This window comes from Numida meleagris, chromosome 6 (genome assembly GCF_002078875.1).
Source record: "Numida meleagris isolate 19003 breed g44 Domestic line chromosome 6, NumMel1.0, whole genome shotgun sequence".
In the NCBI taxonomy this organism is placed as follows: Eukaryota; Metazoa; Chordata; class Aves; order Galliformes; family Numididae; genus Numida; species Numida meleagris.
Genome location: NC_034414.1, coordinates 30,648,363 through 30,666,887, shown reverse-complemented (window position 1 = coordinate 30,666,887; position 18,525 = coordinate 30,648,363). Strand labels below are relative to the sequence as shown.

The 18,525-nt window shown below is 38.5% G+C and overlaps 1 protein-coding gene across 3 annotated transcripts; it reads right to left on the bottom strand.

The window, feature by feature from the left end:
* On the bottom strand, window positions 1,559-17,971 carry KATNBL1 (katanin regulatory subunit B1 like 1). 3 transcript variants are annotated; one of them, XM_021402579.1, is made up of 10 exons: window positions 17,371-17,539; window positions 11,756-11,883; window positions 10,226-10,266; window positions 9,576-9,855; window positions 7,630-7,748; window positions 7,405-7,455; window positions 7,231-7,320; window positions 6,602-6,691; window positions 6,133-6,226; window positions 1,559-4,603 (listed from the first exon to the last, which is right to left on the bottom strand). In XM_021402579.1, the coding sequence occupies exons 2-10, from the start codon at window positions 11,867-11,869 to the stop codon at window positions 4,571-4,573; spliced, it is 912 nt and encodes a 303-aa protein (XP_021258254.1). In that variant the 5' UTR covers window positions 11,870-11,883; window positions 17,371-17,539; the 3' UTR covers window positions 1,559-4,570. The 3 variants fall into 3 exon arrangements, with proteins under 3 accessions (XP_021258254.1, XP_021258253.1, XP_021258255.1); XM_021402578.1 differs by lacking the exon at window positions 17,371-17,539 and adding an exon at window positions 17,827-17,970 and having other exon boundaries at window positions 2,277-4,603; XM_021402580.1 differs by lacking the exons at window positions 6,133-6,226; window positions 17,371-17,539 and adding an exon at window positions 17,827-17,971 and having other exon boundaries at window positions 2,277-4,603.

The following is an 18,525-nucleotide window of genomic DNA, read 5'->3' as shown; positions in this document are numbered from 1 at the left end:
TAGTAGTTTCACAATACATACAGTGCTCACAAAAAGTAACAATCAAAATGGTTGCAATCTGTAAAATCCATTAGTTTTGTTTCTTTCAAGTCAAACACATAGAGAACAGTCTCCTTCTGAAATTCACAGAATAACATTATTCACATAAACATATTACTTTACATATTTATAAAAGTGTTTTTATTGTTTGTGTTTTGGGGACCACCACTTTCCAAAGATAATTCAAATAGCTTTACTAGTAAGAAGTAAAAAAATAGAACTGCTAGAAAACATAAAAATTGCCTTCTTGCATTCTTTTACAGTAACATACAGATGTCAAAATGGGACAGCTGACTACTGGTGTCTACCTACCCCCCATCACTCCAGGTAAACAGTGCCTGAATTAAAGCAGGGATCTTGTCAATCAGAAACAAGTATGTGCCACATGCAACTTGAAAGCAACAGACCTCGTTTTGAAGTCACCAATTATATTGCTTAAGTCTACATAAAGAGATACACTACAAACTATCACCATTATGTAAACAAAAATACTGCAGGCCTGCAATCCTTCAAGTCTGTGTGGTCATTTCTACGTTAAGTGACAGCACCATATCCCTATCCCCATACTACAGGTTGGTATTGGAGTATAGCTTAGTCCCTCAAGGAAAAGAAAACCCTGCAGCTATGCTTATTTAGAGTAAAAATCAAGTTCAGACTTCAGCTTGCAGCCATGAAAGTCCACTTCAATTAGCAGATATTAATAAAACTTGTGTTACAAGTTTAAGAGGGAAAGTTCTCACAATAGCTTTCAAATTAACTGTCTTACCTTTATTTTGTCAACTTTCACCCTCCCCCAACTGAACAGTAGATACTCATAGTATGTTTAGACTACAAAGAGGAAGAAATAACATCATTAAGTGCTGAAAAATGAGCGTATGGGGGGGAATATGTGGAGACAAATCTTGCATTTAGTCTCATTCCAAGGCAGAAAACAAAGCATTCAACAGGGAATTAAAATAAAGGATTAAAGGATAATATGAGGATAATATGAGCACTAGCAACACAAGCACACTCACTTTATTCCCTCAGTGATTCTTTAGCTGTAGCCTACAACTACTATCACGTATAAGAAGGTAGACTAAAGACAGATGTTAAACTATGTCTGACATTTACAGAGGCTATTAAGAACTGCTTTTTTTCCCTCCTCTAACAGAGCATGAGTTCAATTTAAGTAAGTTCCCCATGCAAGAACCAACTGCTTTTGTAAACTGAAGAATTTGCACCGTTCAAAGGTTGGAGTAGCCTCACACCAGTAGCGTGATTTGCATTGCTTTGTACTCTCAAATAGCTGCCTGAGCCATATGATTGCTTCCCTTTCCACCAGAAGACTGGAGACAAAATACAGCTGCAGATCTCTGCATATACAGTCTTCTGTAACACTGGAAGACCTATGAAGATGAACATTGTAAAGCAACTATTTGTAAGTTGCAAGATAAATCTTCCTTATGCAAAATTTCTTGCATACAAAAACATCCACCTCTTCAAGACAGGAAAATAACCAAGAACCCTGATACTAGCATCTGTCTTGAAAAATTTTATTGGTTTTCAATGCAATAGATAAAATACAAAATTTGCCTACTTCAGATAGCAGAAAAAGAAAATACAAGTTACTTTAGGATACACAAAATAAAGTAATGGGACTGATGTCACACAGTTGAGGGCATGGGGTGATATTTTTTGGCCTTTCCTATTCTCTCACCTCTCTTGCTACCCAAGTATTAAAACCACACCCTCTGATAACAATAAGGCAGCCCACAGAAACAGAAAGATGACTTAAATTACATCTCCCTGCAGAAGATAAGCTCCTGAAAAGTTGATGCTAATTTTTTAATACCAATGATTTGTCAGCACTACTATATAGCCTGGAACAGCAGTACCTACGTGTGATATAAGGGTGTTCCACTGCAGAATACTCTTCACTGAGAAGCAGGTGTGACTCCTTCCAAATGGGGTTATACATAATGGTTAGGTTATGCTAGCTTCTTTATACCCAGCTCATTAATGGGGTAGCTTTTTCAGTCTCCACTCTTCAGCACTGCCTAAACTCTGATGGTTACATTATATATATTTATATTTTTTGTAAATATTTATCTATTTAAACATTTTAAATTTGAGGCAATTCCCCAGAAGGCTTCTGTAACTCCAGCCTAGGAGAAGGGCGAGTCCTAGTTTACTCTTCAAGTAAAAGCTTTCTGAACAAACAAGATCATTTTAAATAAGGCACAGATACTAATGACTTAAAGTTTAATATTGTATTATCAATGCTGTCAAAATACAACTTTTGGCAGTTAAAAAATCCATTATTTTATTACTCATCAATAATAATCCTAAGGACAATTTTACCTTGTCATTAAAAAAAAGCACCATCCACAGCTATATATTGTAAAATCCATGGCCATATGCAGAGTTCAGTATAAGACTGTGTTCACATCTATTATTAAGCTGAGTTTTTGAATAGTAGCAATTTCATTTTAATTCGTGATTACTTCTTCTATTGTCTAAATTATACGGCCATGAATTTTTTCACCTTGTCTATTAAAATAAACAAAACAGGATAAATTAAAAACTGAGTTTCCATCACCTTAATAGTATGCTCCTTGAGAAGCCACATAAGAGCTCCAGCAGTTACCTCCCAAACTGCAAAGTCAGCCTTTGTTAGCTTTATATTTCAGTGCTCCAAAGAACAATAAAGAAAATAACATTATTGTATTGTAGTTCAATTTTTACTTGACAGAAAAAATATTCTGAGAAACACTAAGTTCTGCCTCAAGATCTTTGCAGTGTGAAATACCTCCACTTATGCATAATTCCAGCTACGTTGTGCTATGCATCTCAGGAAATTGTCCCAATGAAAGTTTCAATCTTGGGATGTCTCAAACATTCTTCCCTGTAGTTGATGGCCTGTAGCACAAAACATTTGATGGTTTAAAGAATATTCTAATAACCAAAGAGCACCAAGTTCTGATGACAGATTTCTAATTGGCCTTCAGAAATCAGCAATAACATTGTATATATCAAATATAAATGAAGTAACAGGAGGCCTAGAGCTGTTGATCACTACGAGTTTAAATTTCATTAGTTTCATCTGTAAAGTAAAAAAAAAAACGCAAAACAAAACACACTAGTCTTTTGCCTGACATTTCAGTAAAAGTGCATTCATTTAATGCTAGGCATGAATATAACCCTTCCAAGTATTGATCATTCTTTTTTCATTTTTTAGAAAGTTGATTTGGTGTTGTTTTCTGTTTAAGTGAAAAACTGGCACTTCATATGCTTTAATTGGAAAAGCATGCTTCCTAACCAGAAGATAAAAATAGAGAAGCAAACCTAAAAATCAAAACTCCCTCAGAGCTACTAATGTGTAGCTTTTAAATTAAAATAGCAAAGGACAGCAGTAGGAGAGTAAAAGCTGACTGTTTTTTCAATGCTTTTTTTTTTTTTCGGTTTAAAGTAGTACTAATTTGACATCATTAAATCAGATTAGTAATTGACTGATTTTGCAAAAGTTTTTTGTCAGTTTCTTAAAGGAGGTAGAACATGAATGATGTGACTTGAATAACAATGGCCTTGTCTGGCTGTAAACATTTCACAAATAATAGATATAAATATCTACAATAGAAAGTACTGTGGAAGAAGTTGTTCTAGAAATTATTTTTATGAACTTGAGAAGAAAAACAGTAGATACATTTAATATATTTACTTATTTGCATGTAGTTTAAATGATACAGAACAAGATATCATGTTAGAAATCCACATACAATATAAAAACATTTGTTAAACATATTCACCATTCTGCTCACATTTGTAGTAACTGTTTATCCAAGCTTAACTTTAGGTATTTATATTTGTCATACGTGATTTTTTGTACCTGTGCAATGTTTCATGAACAACTACACAATGTGAAACCCTGATTTTTTTTTTTAGCAGTTTTTCATCACAATCTGAACATAATAGCTACTTGCATCTCAACACATTGGCTTTTTCAAACACTATTAATTAAGGCATTGTTGTTGTATATTTTTTCAATAGTGCAAACAAAAATGTCTTTAGTTTCAATTAAAACAAAGTAGTAATTGAATATTTCAGAGTTGTCTTTAATATAGTTGGAAGATAGTTGTGCATTTTGGAGTTCTTGTGAATAAACACTTAAAAGCTCTTAATGCTGATTGCTTTCGTTGGTTCTTTATGAATGTCAGTCAGAAAAGATGGCAGAACCAGTTGAATTCATCTTTTATGCAATGCTGTAGGAAAACAGTGAATACCGAGTAACTGAATGAATCCCAAATGCAGCAAAAGCATACAGTTTTCATAGTGCACTTTCACCTCACTGAAGTAAAACTTGCTCCTACTAGACATTTTTCCACTTCAATGTGAAGTAGATTGTTAGGATTTCGTTAGTGGTTTCATTAAACAGCTTGACAGTTCAGTTCTCTTCCACCAATATTCTCAGAAGGCTTTCAGAAATAGTACATACTTCAGGAACATTTCAGGGGATTGTTTCACCACATAAGCACATCATTTCTCAATCACGTCAACATAGTTGTAATAAATAAGCATTTACATCCTAGAAGGAAAGAAAAACGACAGTATTTGTCACATTACCTACAGCTGTAATATCAACTGTACGTCTGAGATAGGTTAATCAATCAGGACCATAATATAAGAATTATGCTTAGGCCAAATTTCAGAATATTCACTAGTTCAGGATTATTTTTAGCTCATGTTTTCAAGAACAATTTTTTATACTATGCTTATGAGCACAGTGGGACTAATTTTCAAAAGCCATCAACTTAGGGTTTCTTTGCTCACTTCACAAACACTAATGGCAAGATACAAAACTATCATTTAGTGATATTATGTATATGAAATGTTTATTAAGAGTCATTCTTCCTACCCGCCCTGCGCCCCTCCAACATTCTTATGCTATTCCTTTGCTCCTGACTTGTTCAGGTGCCCTTGGTCACAAACTATCCTGGTGAACCTTAAGAAGGAGGCAAATGAACAGAAAGAATCTTAGAGAAAAATTGACACTAGCTATAACTGCTACACTGATCCATCAGAAGAGCTGGGCAATCTATATTGTAAGCTCCCATTGCTCTATCAGTAGAGAGTTAGTTGATTCTTCTCCATCTCAGCTGTCTGAGACTCCGTAAGAAGTATGTAGTTGTCTGTGCAGAGATACCTAAATTCCAGACAGGGAACCAGAGCAGTCCCAGATGGATAATAAACTTATTAGCTTGATACACCAATGCAACAAATTCTATAGCACTGTAAAATTCTCCTACACGTATAAATAAAGCAGGCAATCTTTAAATTCTTTTCAAGTTGACTCTAACCCTATCTCCAGTCAAATGGCTGCTTTATGTCATGGGTCATTCCCTGCCTTTCTCAAGTCATGTCAGCGGGAGGGAGGTTTCTTGCTCAGTGTAACCTTCGGTGCCCAGCCTCAGAAAAACTACCTTTAGAGAGATGAGTACCATGCACAGCACATCACGTATTTACCACACAGCACACACAGAACTGATACTGTAAGTATGCCAAGAAAGGCAAAGAGGGGATTCACTTCAGATGGAGCCACTCTTCTGCCCTCCACAAAATCACTACTTTCTAAGCATTAGGCCAGAAAAAGATTTAGAATTTAGCATACCGTCACTTATCCTGGTCACTTCACGTGCAAATGCTACCAGCACTGCCAGACTGAGAATCTGCTGCATCACACTTACACAGATGAGGTACAGCAGATTTTAAAGAAAACATCTGTCCTTCAGTCTACTTACTTATCTGAACCCTTTTTTTAAACATCCTAAGGCTTACTACTATTTACTATTTTATTAAACTTGATTAAAGAGATACTTTATAAAGGACAAAAATAAAGGGTAAAAATTCATCATTAGCATTCTAAACCACACTACTACTAGAACTTCAGATTTCTGTAAGGACTATGCAATATACTTGAGCATGGTGAAAAATACTCTAACAGCTGATACAGTTCTAGCCTTCAGTAGTTTAGAGTAAATAGCATCCACTAAGACAAATACTACATGTATAAATGGTATAGCTATACTGATCACTCAGCAACTGTAACTGGATTACCTTTGCTATATTACCAGTATATCCTGGAACCAGAGTAAGATGATTTTCTTGTTCCCATAATTCACTTAATTGTTGTTTTAAAATATTCATATTTCTGAAAAACAACCAGTAATAGTTTTTAACATATATACTACAGTTTCCCAGACTTTGCTTGAAACAGGTGTTTAATACTGTACATAGCTTTAGTCTTGATACTATCATAAACTCAGATCAACTTTTTTTTTTTTTACTTCTGCAGCACTTACTACCCCAGTATAACTATATTCTTTATTTGTTAGAAGCTAAAAGCAAAAGAAATACAATAATATGATAATCTTTAAAGCGAGCTTCCAAGCACCACTTGTGACTTAACAACTAAAGAACTTAAGTGCTTTTAAACTTCTACTTTCTCCTGTTGATCAGCATTAATAGGGATTTTGACATGAAATAAGCTGCAGAAACTTGAAATGTTTTCCAGCACTATACTCACCCGTCCTCCACCCTCTCTGTATGTGCAGATAGTTCTGACCACCATCTTTTAATGACAGCTTGAAGCCAGTTTAGACCAACTATCACATATCTGCAATAACATATTTCACACAATTCAAATATCCACAAGTCAGCTAATACCTTCATACAAGCAAGAATACAGTTTAGAAAGCAACACATTTTCTGTTTTGGAAGACAAACCTAGACAAATTCTCAATTTTAGACAATTGCTTATCTTCTCATTTTCTAAGTTGTAAACTAAAGTTCTTCTTAAAAAGTAGTAAAAGATTATTTATGTTATATTTGGAAGTTTTGTTGATTTCATGTTACAGAATATGTTGAAACCTTGCTGCCATTGTGCTTTACTGTTTAGAATGAATGTATCTACACGAAGTCAAAAACTAACTCCCCCATGGTTCTCAACCCTGCGGAAGTTTTTTTCTTTAAACCACTGAATGTTATTAAGAACAATATAAGGGCTCACGTGGAAGCTCCTTTAGGTAGGTGTTTCCTCAAGAAAGGCAGGGTTGGTGGGAGGGAAGATGAGTCAGAGCACCAAACATCTTTAAACACGTGGGCACCACACAGCCAGGAAGGTATAGTATTTAGACACCTGAAGTTGATACTTACTCTTCATATTTGCTTTTAAGCAGTGATTTCACTAAAGGCAAAAGATCTACACAACAGCCGACTGAAATATATGGTTTTTCTTCCTGTAAACTTAAAAAAAAAACAGATGTTTCAGAAGTGCCAGAACTTCACTGTGGGCATAGAGCATTCTCATGCCCCGTGTTTTGTTTGTACCTGTTTGTAAGCACAGGAAGGCAGTCTACTACGACTCCAAGATCTTGTATCCTACAAACATGAAAGATAAAATAAGTGTTACTGGTCGACCATAGGTTGAACTATGTTTCCACTAATAAGTAATTATAGTTAAGTTACAAGATTTAAAGAAATCCTAAAAGACTGCATCATATTTGGTTTTTGGTACCACTTTAAGAATATAAAGGAAGAGAGACTCAAGTTTACCTCACTAGGTAGGCTACCAGTTCACTTATACTTCTTCTTCTCCAAAAGGTTAAAGCTACATTCAGCCTCAGATTCCTGCTGAAAAGAACTTGAGCCATAGTTTCATGGTCCTGAGAAACCTGTATGTTTTTAAGAATACAAAAGAAATTTACTGCAAGGTAAGTAGCCAGCAATGACACAATAAGCTGCTCTATAGTATGGTAATGCACTACATGAAAATATATTTTACCAGCCGTATGGTCAGTAGAAGTTATCCTAATAATAGCCTTAGAATACAAATTTCCCTTGGCACAAGGCACCAAGAGACTTTCTACATTACCTAAAATCTGCAAGAATAAGGTCTGCAAACACCTGAATAGAGATAACTAATAATTAGAGCACTCACAAGCATTAACCTGTAAGTCTCACCAACTTTGAGAAGTGCTTATTTAGATGCTTATCAATTTTGAGAACTTCAAAAATTTAGTTTGGAATAATACATGTAATTACTCATGCCTGACAGAAAAGTTCGTTTCTGAAGAAGCTTATTCTCAAACTGAAATTTAGGTATTTTATTAAAATATATCTTTGATTGGAATGAACACTGCACAATCACCTATAGCTCTCAAATCCAGTTAAAGCATTATCTGTTGCCAGTAAACTGGCCCTTCAGTTTCTCTGTGCAATCCTGCTTCATCTTCTGTCTGCTTCTTCTGTCCAGTGTTGTCTCTTAGAGACATGGATTTCATGGATGGACCACTCAGTGGTTAAGAATTGACTGGATGGTCACACTCAAGGAGTTGCAGTCAACAGCTCAATGTCTGGGTGGAGACCAGTAACAAGTGGTATTCCTCAGGAATTGGTACATGGATCAGTATTATTTAACATATTTGTTGGTGACACAGACTGTGGGATTGAGCGCACCCTCAGCAAGTCTGCAGATGACATCAAGTACAGTCAATGTACTGGAGGAAAGGAAAGCCATCCAGAAGAACTTGGACAGGCTAAAGAGTAAGCTCTGTATAAAATTCAGCAAGGCCAAGTCCAAGTCTCAGCTTGGGTTGGGACAATCCTAAACATGAATATAGGCTGAGTGACAAGTTGATTGAGCTCAGAGGAGCCCTGCAGAGAAGGACTTGTGCATGCTGGTAGATGAAAAATTTAATATGAGCCAGCAGCATGAGTTTGCAGCCCAGAAAGTCCACGATATCTCCTATGCAGCATCAGCATTAATTTAAATGGTGTTTTAAGGGTACCACTGACTTGTAACCTCCAGAGCGCTCTCTTCATGGTACTGTAAGTAGAGGCTGCCATGAAGAGACAGTATGGTGACAGTCTTACATGTCATGCCTTCTGCCATGACTCACTTTGTTACCTAGTGAGGTCTGCAGGCGTTTAAAACATCTACACTGAAAGAAAGGGAAACCTCAACAGAAAAGGACTTAAAAAGCCCTGTCACAAAACACATTTATTTCATATCAGTCTGATGTTGTAGCCAGTTTCAAAAGCTCTGCAAACATTTGGGTTTCCTTAAGTAATCTCAGTAAGAACAGTGTTATATAATCATTTAAGTTGCTTTCATTGACACCAAACTAACACTATTAAAAACAGTCCCATCCAACCTCACCAGCTTACTCCTGTCCATACACTAATGCCTTCAAAAATAAATGAGGCCATGCATCTTCAGTCATGAAATCTAACCCAGCCAACACAATATTTTTCACTTGGTGCTGGTATGATCTGACATTAAACTAGGATGTCAGATCTAAGCTTGTGCTGATAAAGTGGCAGGACTACTACTGTTGGCAACTGAATCATAGTCAACTGAGGAATAAAGACTGCAAATCACAAACTGAGCCAATCTGTATGTTAAGAAAACAAATCTATTCAAAAACTTCCACAGCTAACTATACAAAAACTACTAAAAATACTTATGTTGAATTCAAATTTCTTTCAGCTCAACTTACCTCTGAAAAAAATGCGCTGTATTTCGAAGAGGGGCCTTCTGTTTGAGATGAACCAGAGTCACTAGAATTCAGCAAGTGTGTACGACTGTCATTCAGTTTTGCTGGCAGATTCCCTGCACAAGCCAGTTCATTTTCTTTATTTGCCATGTTACAGCCCCTTGATTTAGGGAACTGTTTCTTCTTATAACAAGGCTTTGCAGTATAACAATGGACTTTTCTTTTACAATGTACTGCTTTGAAGAGAGATAAGGGACTGGTCACCGTTTTTCCAACTGTTATTCTGCAAAAATACATCAGTATTTTAGTAAAGGTAATTCTAAACCTAAGCCAACACTTGGTATTAAGGTAAAATATATCATCATGAACTCAGCAGTAAACTTACAAGCTACTTCAGCATTTTACCCCCAGTATATAGCCTCATAACAACTTGGTTATCAGAAATAAGATCTACCACCAATATTTTTTTCCTGCTTTTTTTTTTTTAAAACACAAACTCATTATTATGGAAATGGACGAACAACAAACACCGTCAGTACAATTCAGATTTTTCATTGTGCCAGTTCAGGTGTCGCAATAAATCTAAACTGCTTCTTTCTCACTGCTTCACTCCCTCCTGAAACCTCAGACTCTAAACAGCAAGACCCTCCTACCTGTTTGTGTATGAAGCCAGCTGTTTTGGAGATTTCTTATCCTGGGAGAAAGGGAATAAGGAAGGACAGGCTATTACTAAAAAAGACTCAAACAGCATCACTGCTTTATTGCGGGCTAAATTTACCGCAGATTCCCTCCCAGACACTTTTTCTATTCTGTTGAAGCACAGCTACGTTAACATTTCTATAAAGTATTTCACAGTGACATATAGACATACAGCTGCCCTTGCAACACCACAGTCAACTACAGGTTTGTGGAGTCTTTGGAAGAGGTAGGATTGTGACATCAGAGAGATTGACAGAGAAGTGTAAACTGTGACTAATAAAAAAAAGCTTCTGGTATTCAATGGCAAAGTTATATTACCTGTCACTCTAATATACATTTCATGGCCAATAATACAGCAGATTAGCAGATGCTAGGAAAGATGACAGCAGAAAATATTTCTCCAAAGCAGAACATAAAAATCAAGGCTGATGTAGATAACACCAGCTTGATTATCCTAGATTCATTCAAGGAAACATATAAGCACCCTGATACCTATTAGGCCACACAGAAAGTTAATATCCTGAAGGACTAACAATATTCATTTGAGGTTATGCCATAGAGATTCATAAAACCTTTAAAAGTTAAGCAAGGATTTGAATATAAAGATAAGCATTTAGGAATTGATAAGAAACTTCTATGTTTTAAGTACTTTATTTAATGAATATGAGTTGAATTATGACATTCTGGTTTATTTTAAAAGCAACTTTCGTACTAACCCGGAAAACATTAAGACATTAAGTTAAAACTATGTGTTGTCATATGAACAGGTACTACACATTTACTTCTGGTATTTCAACTTCAAAAACTGTACTATTCATAACATTTAAGTTGCATACATAAGCAAAACAGCGCCAAAATCTTTTTTCTTAACACTGAGTCACTAGGTGGATTTCAATACATCACCTCAATAAATATGATATTGGCATCTTTATCACTGGTTCAAGTGATCTTATAGTAAACTTACCTCCCTACTACTTCCTCTGTACTCCATCTTGTATTAGCAGATTTCTTCAGCCAGTAACAAAGGTAAGAAGTTATGAGAAAGTGTTTGCGACTTGCTAAAGTCCAGTGAATGTACTTGTGTCATTAGACAGTGAGGTAGATCAAGATGTATGACAACAGGATGGCAGGTCCATTTCAGTGCAGCTACTTCTACCCCACCTCTCAGATTTGCCATCTCTTAGCAAGGGAGAACTTATTTTACAAGAGAATTCCTAACCTAGAACTTTTTCAGAGGAGACTGCAGTAAAAAAGATGAACAGAACCAAATTGTTATCTGCTGCTCGTGTGGACAACATGATACACCTGTGCAATCCCTGAGTGTGCCTATTACCATATTTCTCATAATATAATTGCAGTTCTATTGCACATCTAAACACAAAACATACTCAATAGCACTATGTCTCCAGTTCTAGACTGCACAAAGCTATAAACTTTTGTTTGAATATTTACTTCAGTTTCATTGGAGGACACAAATGCCTTACCTCCTTCATGATCTTTTTAGTAGAAGAAGAAATTCTTTTTCTGGGGAGATCAACAGGACGACCTTCAATATGCAATACTTTCTGTTTCTTAACATTGTGAGCTTCAGATGCCATAATCTCTCAAATCCCTATTTTCAAGGGAAAGATTATCTCAGGTCATATTTTGTAAAACATTGTCAGCTTTCTTCAAATGCAACTAGCAAACACAGTTAAAATAGTTCAAATACTTGCAAGATATTCAATTATATAAATAAACCGAGACGTTACCGTATAGCAAACATCAGCAGGAAGCCTTATTAGTACCATTCTGATAAGCACTTCAGAATTCCTGCTTTTAGTTTCCCATAAAAAGCAAAAAACTCCTCTTCTCCATCCCCAAGAAACATGGATCTTGTTTGCAGACCAGTTCAGTACACCAACACTCTAGGGTGCCATACAGGCAAGAATTCATGGCAAGAGTAAGACAAATTATTCATGAGAATTCTCTTCCAAATCTATTTTATCTGCTTTCTAAATAAATACAGTGGGTCTCTCAATTGTTCCCAAATGAGGAAAGACAGGTAAATAAGGTAAGCTTCACCAGAATTAAAAAAAAAAAAAAAGGTTAGATACCTCCCCATACCTTGTTGGCAAATCCTTCCCACAATTTCTCCTCAGCATATCACTTGGGTATTACTTGTGCAAAAAAAAAAATCTCTATTTCACAGATGACCAGTATGTATATACAGTCAAGTGGTTTTCAGAACCACTTCACAAGAACAGGGAGGACAATCTGCTACTGAAGTTAAATCCCACAGAATCAACCTGTCAGATACAAGAAGGTCCATTACTTCAGTTTCTAAAGAATCATGTTTGTGACTATCACTGTGACAATGAGAATTTATAACAGTGCAGAACAGCTACTACTTGCCTGTTAAATAAATCATCTCATATACCATCCACTTTCATGCAAAGCAAGAAGTTGATTCCTAAAAACAACACTGTTAAACTGGAATGTATTCTAATTAAAAGTGGAAAGCAGCATAAGGTGAGCAAAATGTCTTAACAGGGAAACTTGGTTTAGTATATCTGGCTTCAGTAGTTGAGTCATTTTCTTAAGCTCCTTCGAGTCAAAAATACCTGAACTGGCAAGATAAGTTTTCTACATAAAGCTGGATGTGTCCAAAGAAGAAAAGTGAAAAGGATTACACACTGACAAAATGTCATGAGAGAATGTGAAGCCTCCAGCCTCCTAGTTGAAACTGTACAATAAAGTAAGGACTCCTACTTAAAAGGCCAGGAACGGGAACCCCAAAGGGCCAACAGATGATCAGATATAAAGGAACGTCTACTGAATGTCTCCTTACGTCTGCGCTCACTGTCCTACGGTTTAGGATGGTCTATCAAGTTTAACTTGTTCTGTTGGGGGTATCTGAAGACAAAGAAGCAGCAGTGAACATGAGCAATATAAACAGCATCAGACCCACAGAAATTAAAAGAGGTACAGAACCTCTCCTGTAGAGCTGCTAGTGTGCCTAAAGGAAACTACAGACAGTATTTAAAGACTGCCTTAAGGAAGATTCAGTGACATCTCTGTTGCACAAATTGGTAAACAATGCAATTAAGAATAGAATTAGTAGACACAAATAATGTATTGTGAAAGAGTCAACCTGACTGATGGATGCAAGTCCTGCTTTGGAAAATTAATGGCATTCTTTCAGTATGGGATACGCATTTACAGAAAGTAGTACAGTATGGGATATAGGAGAGCTAAAGGACAGATCATACCTGAGATTTCAAAAAGCTCGCACAAGTCCCTCACTGAGGTCTCTTGAGAAATTAAGTAATCAAGTGATGAGAGAAAGTTTCTGCACGGAGAAATATCTAACAGTACTAAGTGGTCTACACAGTGAAGATTGCTGAAATTCTCCAGAAAAAAATGTGCTGTTTGAAATATTCATACAATGCCTCATGAAGGGGATAAATGAAGGCTGTTGGCAATACCAGGTTATACCAGAAACTAAAGATGAGGGTTATCTGACAAACTAAACAACTGTGATGAACAATAGCCAGAAACAAAGATTAGAGATGAATGTAGAGCAAAGCATCTATGTCTGCAGGCGTGAGGAAGTTCCACGTTCACAAACAGAACTACAGGCTCCGAGCTAATAATTACCACCCACAACAAGATCTGAATATATGACAGTTTGCTTTAGATCACTCGGATTGCCCAGTGCTCCATATGGATCATTGATCAGCACTTAAAAATGGGCACACTGGGGAATGAGAGGGGCTTTACGGGAAATTAAAGTGGTCAAGAGCACTATCAGATGTATTCTAGAATAGTCAGACATTGCCATCCACTGCTATTTTTTGATACATATGGAGAATTTAAAAAATTGCATTAGATTTTTTTTGATACCAGATCAAACAACTTATATCTTAACTTCTTGAAAATTCCCTTGTCATGAGTACAACTAGCTATATTTGCTCCAAACAGGCTATTATATTATTTCTTAAGGCCAACGTAACACCTCTGCTTTACATGATTTAAAAAATAAACTAAGGATAAAAAGATGACTCTTCAGCTCTGCCTTAGCCCTTTAACGTATAAGCTTAAACTGTTTTGCAGTGTACTTTGTCACAACTGTAGATCTGAACAGAAATGCACAAGTTTATTACGCTAACAGACTCCCATTCCACCCATTTCCTCTGTTCCTTGGAAGGCTTTTCTAAGCAGATGATAACCCTTTCTCCACTCTCTCCTCAGTTTTCAGGAAACAGAAGGACAAGTGTAACAGCAACCATGCGTAATGGGAAGTCAGGTTATCTTTACCCAGTCACTAGATGTAACCTGGACAAAGTTCTCCTAACAGCTCTAACGCCATACTAATTGTTTTAAAAAAAAAACACAACACAAAAATATCCCTCAGAAAACTCTGATCTTACCCAGATGCAATACACCTCTAAAGTCACACCAGAGTCATGTGAAGGAAGGCAGCACTAAATGGCTTTCAAGTGCACAACTGTCAAAGGCAAGTATTAACAAACACTGCCACTCCCTCCCCTCGGCCAGATGTTCTGGGCATGGCCCCTAGAAGGGGACAAACTTTTCTTTGCATGTTATGTAATCTTCACATGTTTTAACATAACGTTAATTTCTTACAGTGCACAAACTTGAGTACTTTGCATGACAGCAGAACAAATGTAAATTTGTTACATTTCAGTCATCTGCAATATTCTCTAAAGGAATCATGCATCCCATCCTGTTCATTGCCAGAATTCTTAAAAGCTTACTTTTCCTACAGCATTCCACGTACATTAGCCATCACAGATGTTCTGGTGTTTCTCCCCCACCCCTCACATTATATCAAGCACATTGAGCACAGTCTCAAGGATGACAACATCAATCCTTATTTGAATCAGCTGGAAAAGTCAATTAATTGTTACCCTGCACAGAGAGGATGTGCCTGCTTTGAAGGCATTTGAAGCTGCCACATCTCAGAACCAGTAAAGAGCAAGTAATTTCACTAATTATTGTCAGATTTAAAAGTCTCATGAGAAATCTCCAAGAACGGTTACTCCAAATTTATTTCCAAAAAGGTAATTTGTCTAGAAAAATAAATTAGCGCTATCTTGTGACGTAGAAGAGACTGTGTAAACTTGGCATCATTTCCTTTCATTTTAAGTCTGACCGACAAATATTACAGAATCCATCTGTCTCTTGATTATACATCCTTCCACATGCTTTGATTACGGAACAGATTTTTTAAAAAGACTTTTCTATGTAATTATACTCTGACAATTCATTAAGAGTAACGCACTGAATTATCTTAACAAATGCATTCCTTAAAATCTTGAATTATCATCAATGAAGTGTTTTTGTACAACACTACAAGACAAGCCTTACAGATCACCAGGGCACAAGTTTTAGCCAACTCCACCTGTCAGGCCATTTTTTTTCCCCCAAGTTCGAAGCTTCTTATTTGAAAAAATTAACATAGACTAAGTTTGCAGTAAAGAAATACTACTTGAGTGACAAGTTAACCATTGCTACATTTTTTTAAGCTCAGTTTCCTACTACAAAGGCATGGAATTTGTACGGGGTCCACTGTCATAAACAGTCATAATGAAGCTCTGGAAGTGACCACAGGCCGGAGTTCAGTGAAGTTTAGTGAGGATGAATCCAGGCATGGGGGTGAGTACTCGTTCAGTTACTAGACTGCGGAACATTTAATTTCTAGAAAAATATTTTGTCCAGAAAAGGTCAAAGAACCATGCTATTTTCAGCATCTGGAAGTAAAATTTAAAGGCACGTTACATTTTAAAAAGCGCTCGAGCACTGGAAAGTAGAATCATAGAAGTAGTCTTCCACTAACAAAAAGATGCTTTTTACCTGTTGATTTTCACCTAAAAACACTCTAAGAATAATAAGGTTGGAAAACTTCTATTGTTAAAACTATCTGACAGCTGTTTGATAGGAAACAGAACCCTAATACATTGAAGCTCTCACATTCATACCATCAATAAGCTTTAAGAAATCGCCCATAAAAATCAAATGCGGTCATGTTTTTTTTTTTCCTATTCACTGTTTAACCCCAATCTGTAGCAAGAATATTAAATTCAAACTCCAAGAAGGTGCACTGGAAAACCGGGAAACTCCTTCCTCTCCAAACCCAATGGTGTCGCAGGTACTTACCTAGCCCCACGAGGCTGAATGCAGCCTGAGCCTACATCTCATGGCTTGAGATCATGTGGCTTTTTATGCTACCCTTAATGTTACCCTACACATCTTTTTAGTATGAGATGTTGACAGCGTCTAAAAATCTTAATTCAAACTCAGCCTTTACCCAGGATCAAGATACAGATTGATTCAAGTAAAAGACATCCTAATTATTCTAATTGAAAAGCATCAAAAAGAGAAGCTGCAAAACTTATGGATGTAGTTCACATAAACTACTATAACACTACAAAACAGGATATTCACGTATGTAAACGTATTTATATAAGGATACCACATTAATACTATTTTTAAGACATAATAAGTGTTCTCAGTTATAAAGTTTAGAAATTAATAAGGTTAGTGACATTTTAGTCAAATTTATGCACTGATTAATAATAAAGTAACAGCTTTAAACTAAAACAATTTGGTTTTTTTCCCCACCCAGCAAGGGAGGAAAGCCACTACCCTGCCATCTGTTACATTTAATTCTCCCAGCACAGCTAACCACCCTTCTTGTGCTTCCCTGTCTGCAGCTACACAACCGGAAGAACAAAAACCAAGGCAGTAAGAAAGGCAACATTCACCTTCCAGAAAGAGGCAGTTCTTAAATAAATAATGGACTTATCCTTGCTCCAAAGCATAGCACATTACACGAACAACAACAACAAAAAACTGATAACACTACCACACAATCTCTGTAACTGGTTTCACTCTTTGGAGTTTGTTAGATCTACACTGAATGACAAGCCAAACTACTCCAACACAGCAGAAAACGAGATGTGAAGTCCTTTTAAGAAGGCAATTAACACAGGCTCCTCAAGCAAATGAAGATGTCTTGTTCCCTCCCTCTCCTCCTCAGTGCAGGAAGGCATCTGTCACACCCAGGGCGCAGAGCCCAGTCAGCAGGCCTCACCCCGGCTATTATCCTCCCCGGGCAGCACTACAGCACTTCCACGCTCCTGCCGCCTGCCTACAGGAGCACACGTCGGTTTTGACTCCCAGCTGACGCCGTCGCTTTAGAAGGCCGAAGCGGAGCCCCGCTGGAGCCGAGGCAGGGCCGCCCGTGGAGCCCCACACGGGCGCAGCCGAGACCGGCGGGGAGGCCGCCAGGGCCCCGGAGCCCAGCAGGGCGGCTCCGCTCCCACCTGCGGGCCGCGGCGGCCCGCCCACGGCTCCGGGGCCGGGGAGGCGCACCGCACCGGGCCCGAGCGAGTAGCCCCGGAAAGCCGCCGGCGGAAGGCCCGACCACGGCCCCTCCCCGCCCGTCTCGCAGCGCCGCGGGCGCGCTCCGGGCCGAGGAGGGGCCCTGCCACAGGGGACCTCCTGCAGCCGGCCTTTCCGCCGCGGCGCCCCTTCTGGCCTCGCTCACCTGCCGCTCATGGTACCGGGCCGGGCCACGCCGACGGCAGAGACTGTCACGGAAAGCTACAGCCGAGAGCCAGCGCCCACAGCCTGCGCCATTCAAACGGCGCCGCGCTGCATGCTGGGCCGCGCCCCGCCTCGCTCCGCCTCCGCCCGTGCCGTGCCGTGCCGTGCCGTGCCGTGCCTGCACAAGGCGCCCTCTGGCGGTGAGGAGCGCCCTCCGCTGCGGGGGCGTGCCCGCAGGGCAGTGCGGGCGCTCTGCTTCCTCGTGGTTCTCGCCCGCCGTCACCTCGAGCACGCGGCGGTGCCAGCTCCGCGCTTCCCGCCGTTTTTCCGCCTCGCGCTGCGCAGCAGCACCTCCTGAAAAGAGCCGGGGGCACAGGCCCTGTGAGTAAGCAAGCTGGCTTCGCGGGCATCATGCAGCGCTGACAAGCGCCGGCACTGCATTCCGGTGTTGCTCACCATAGGGAAGGCTTTCTGATGTGTAGTGTTCCTCGAGTATTTTTATTGAATCGGGAGCCTTGCAACCCTTGATCTCTACTGTGTCCGCAGGTGACAATGACGCAGCATAATTATGAGCTTGAGATGCTAAAACTGGAAGAGAAGTCCACGCTGACTGCAGATTATAGCTGAGTACAAACAGCTGCTCCGCCCCTGAGGCTTGGGTGTTATCCCAGCCCTCTCTTTGATCTGGTATAGCATCTCA

Excerpts from the sequence above, each read along its gene's own strand:
- KATNBL1 (XM_021402578.1), bottom strand. The coding sequence starts at position 11,869 with ATGGCATCTGAAGCTCACAATGTTAAGAAACAGAAAGTATTGCATATT. Across the intron at positions 10,267-11,755 it reads CTAAAAAGATCATGAAGGAG|GATAAGAAATCTCCAAAACA; the intron begins GTAAGGCATTTG and ends CCTTTCTCCCAG. Across the intron at positions 7,321-7,404 it reads CTTCCTGTGCTTACAAACAG|TTTACAGGAAGAAAAACCAT; the intron begins GTACAAACAAAA and ends TTTTTTTTTAAG.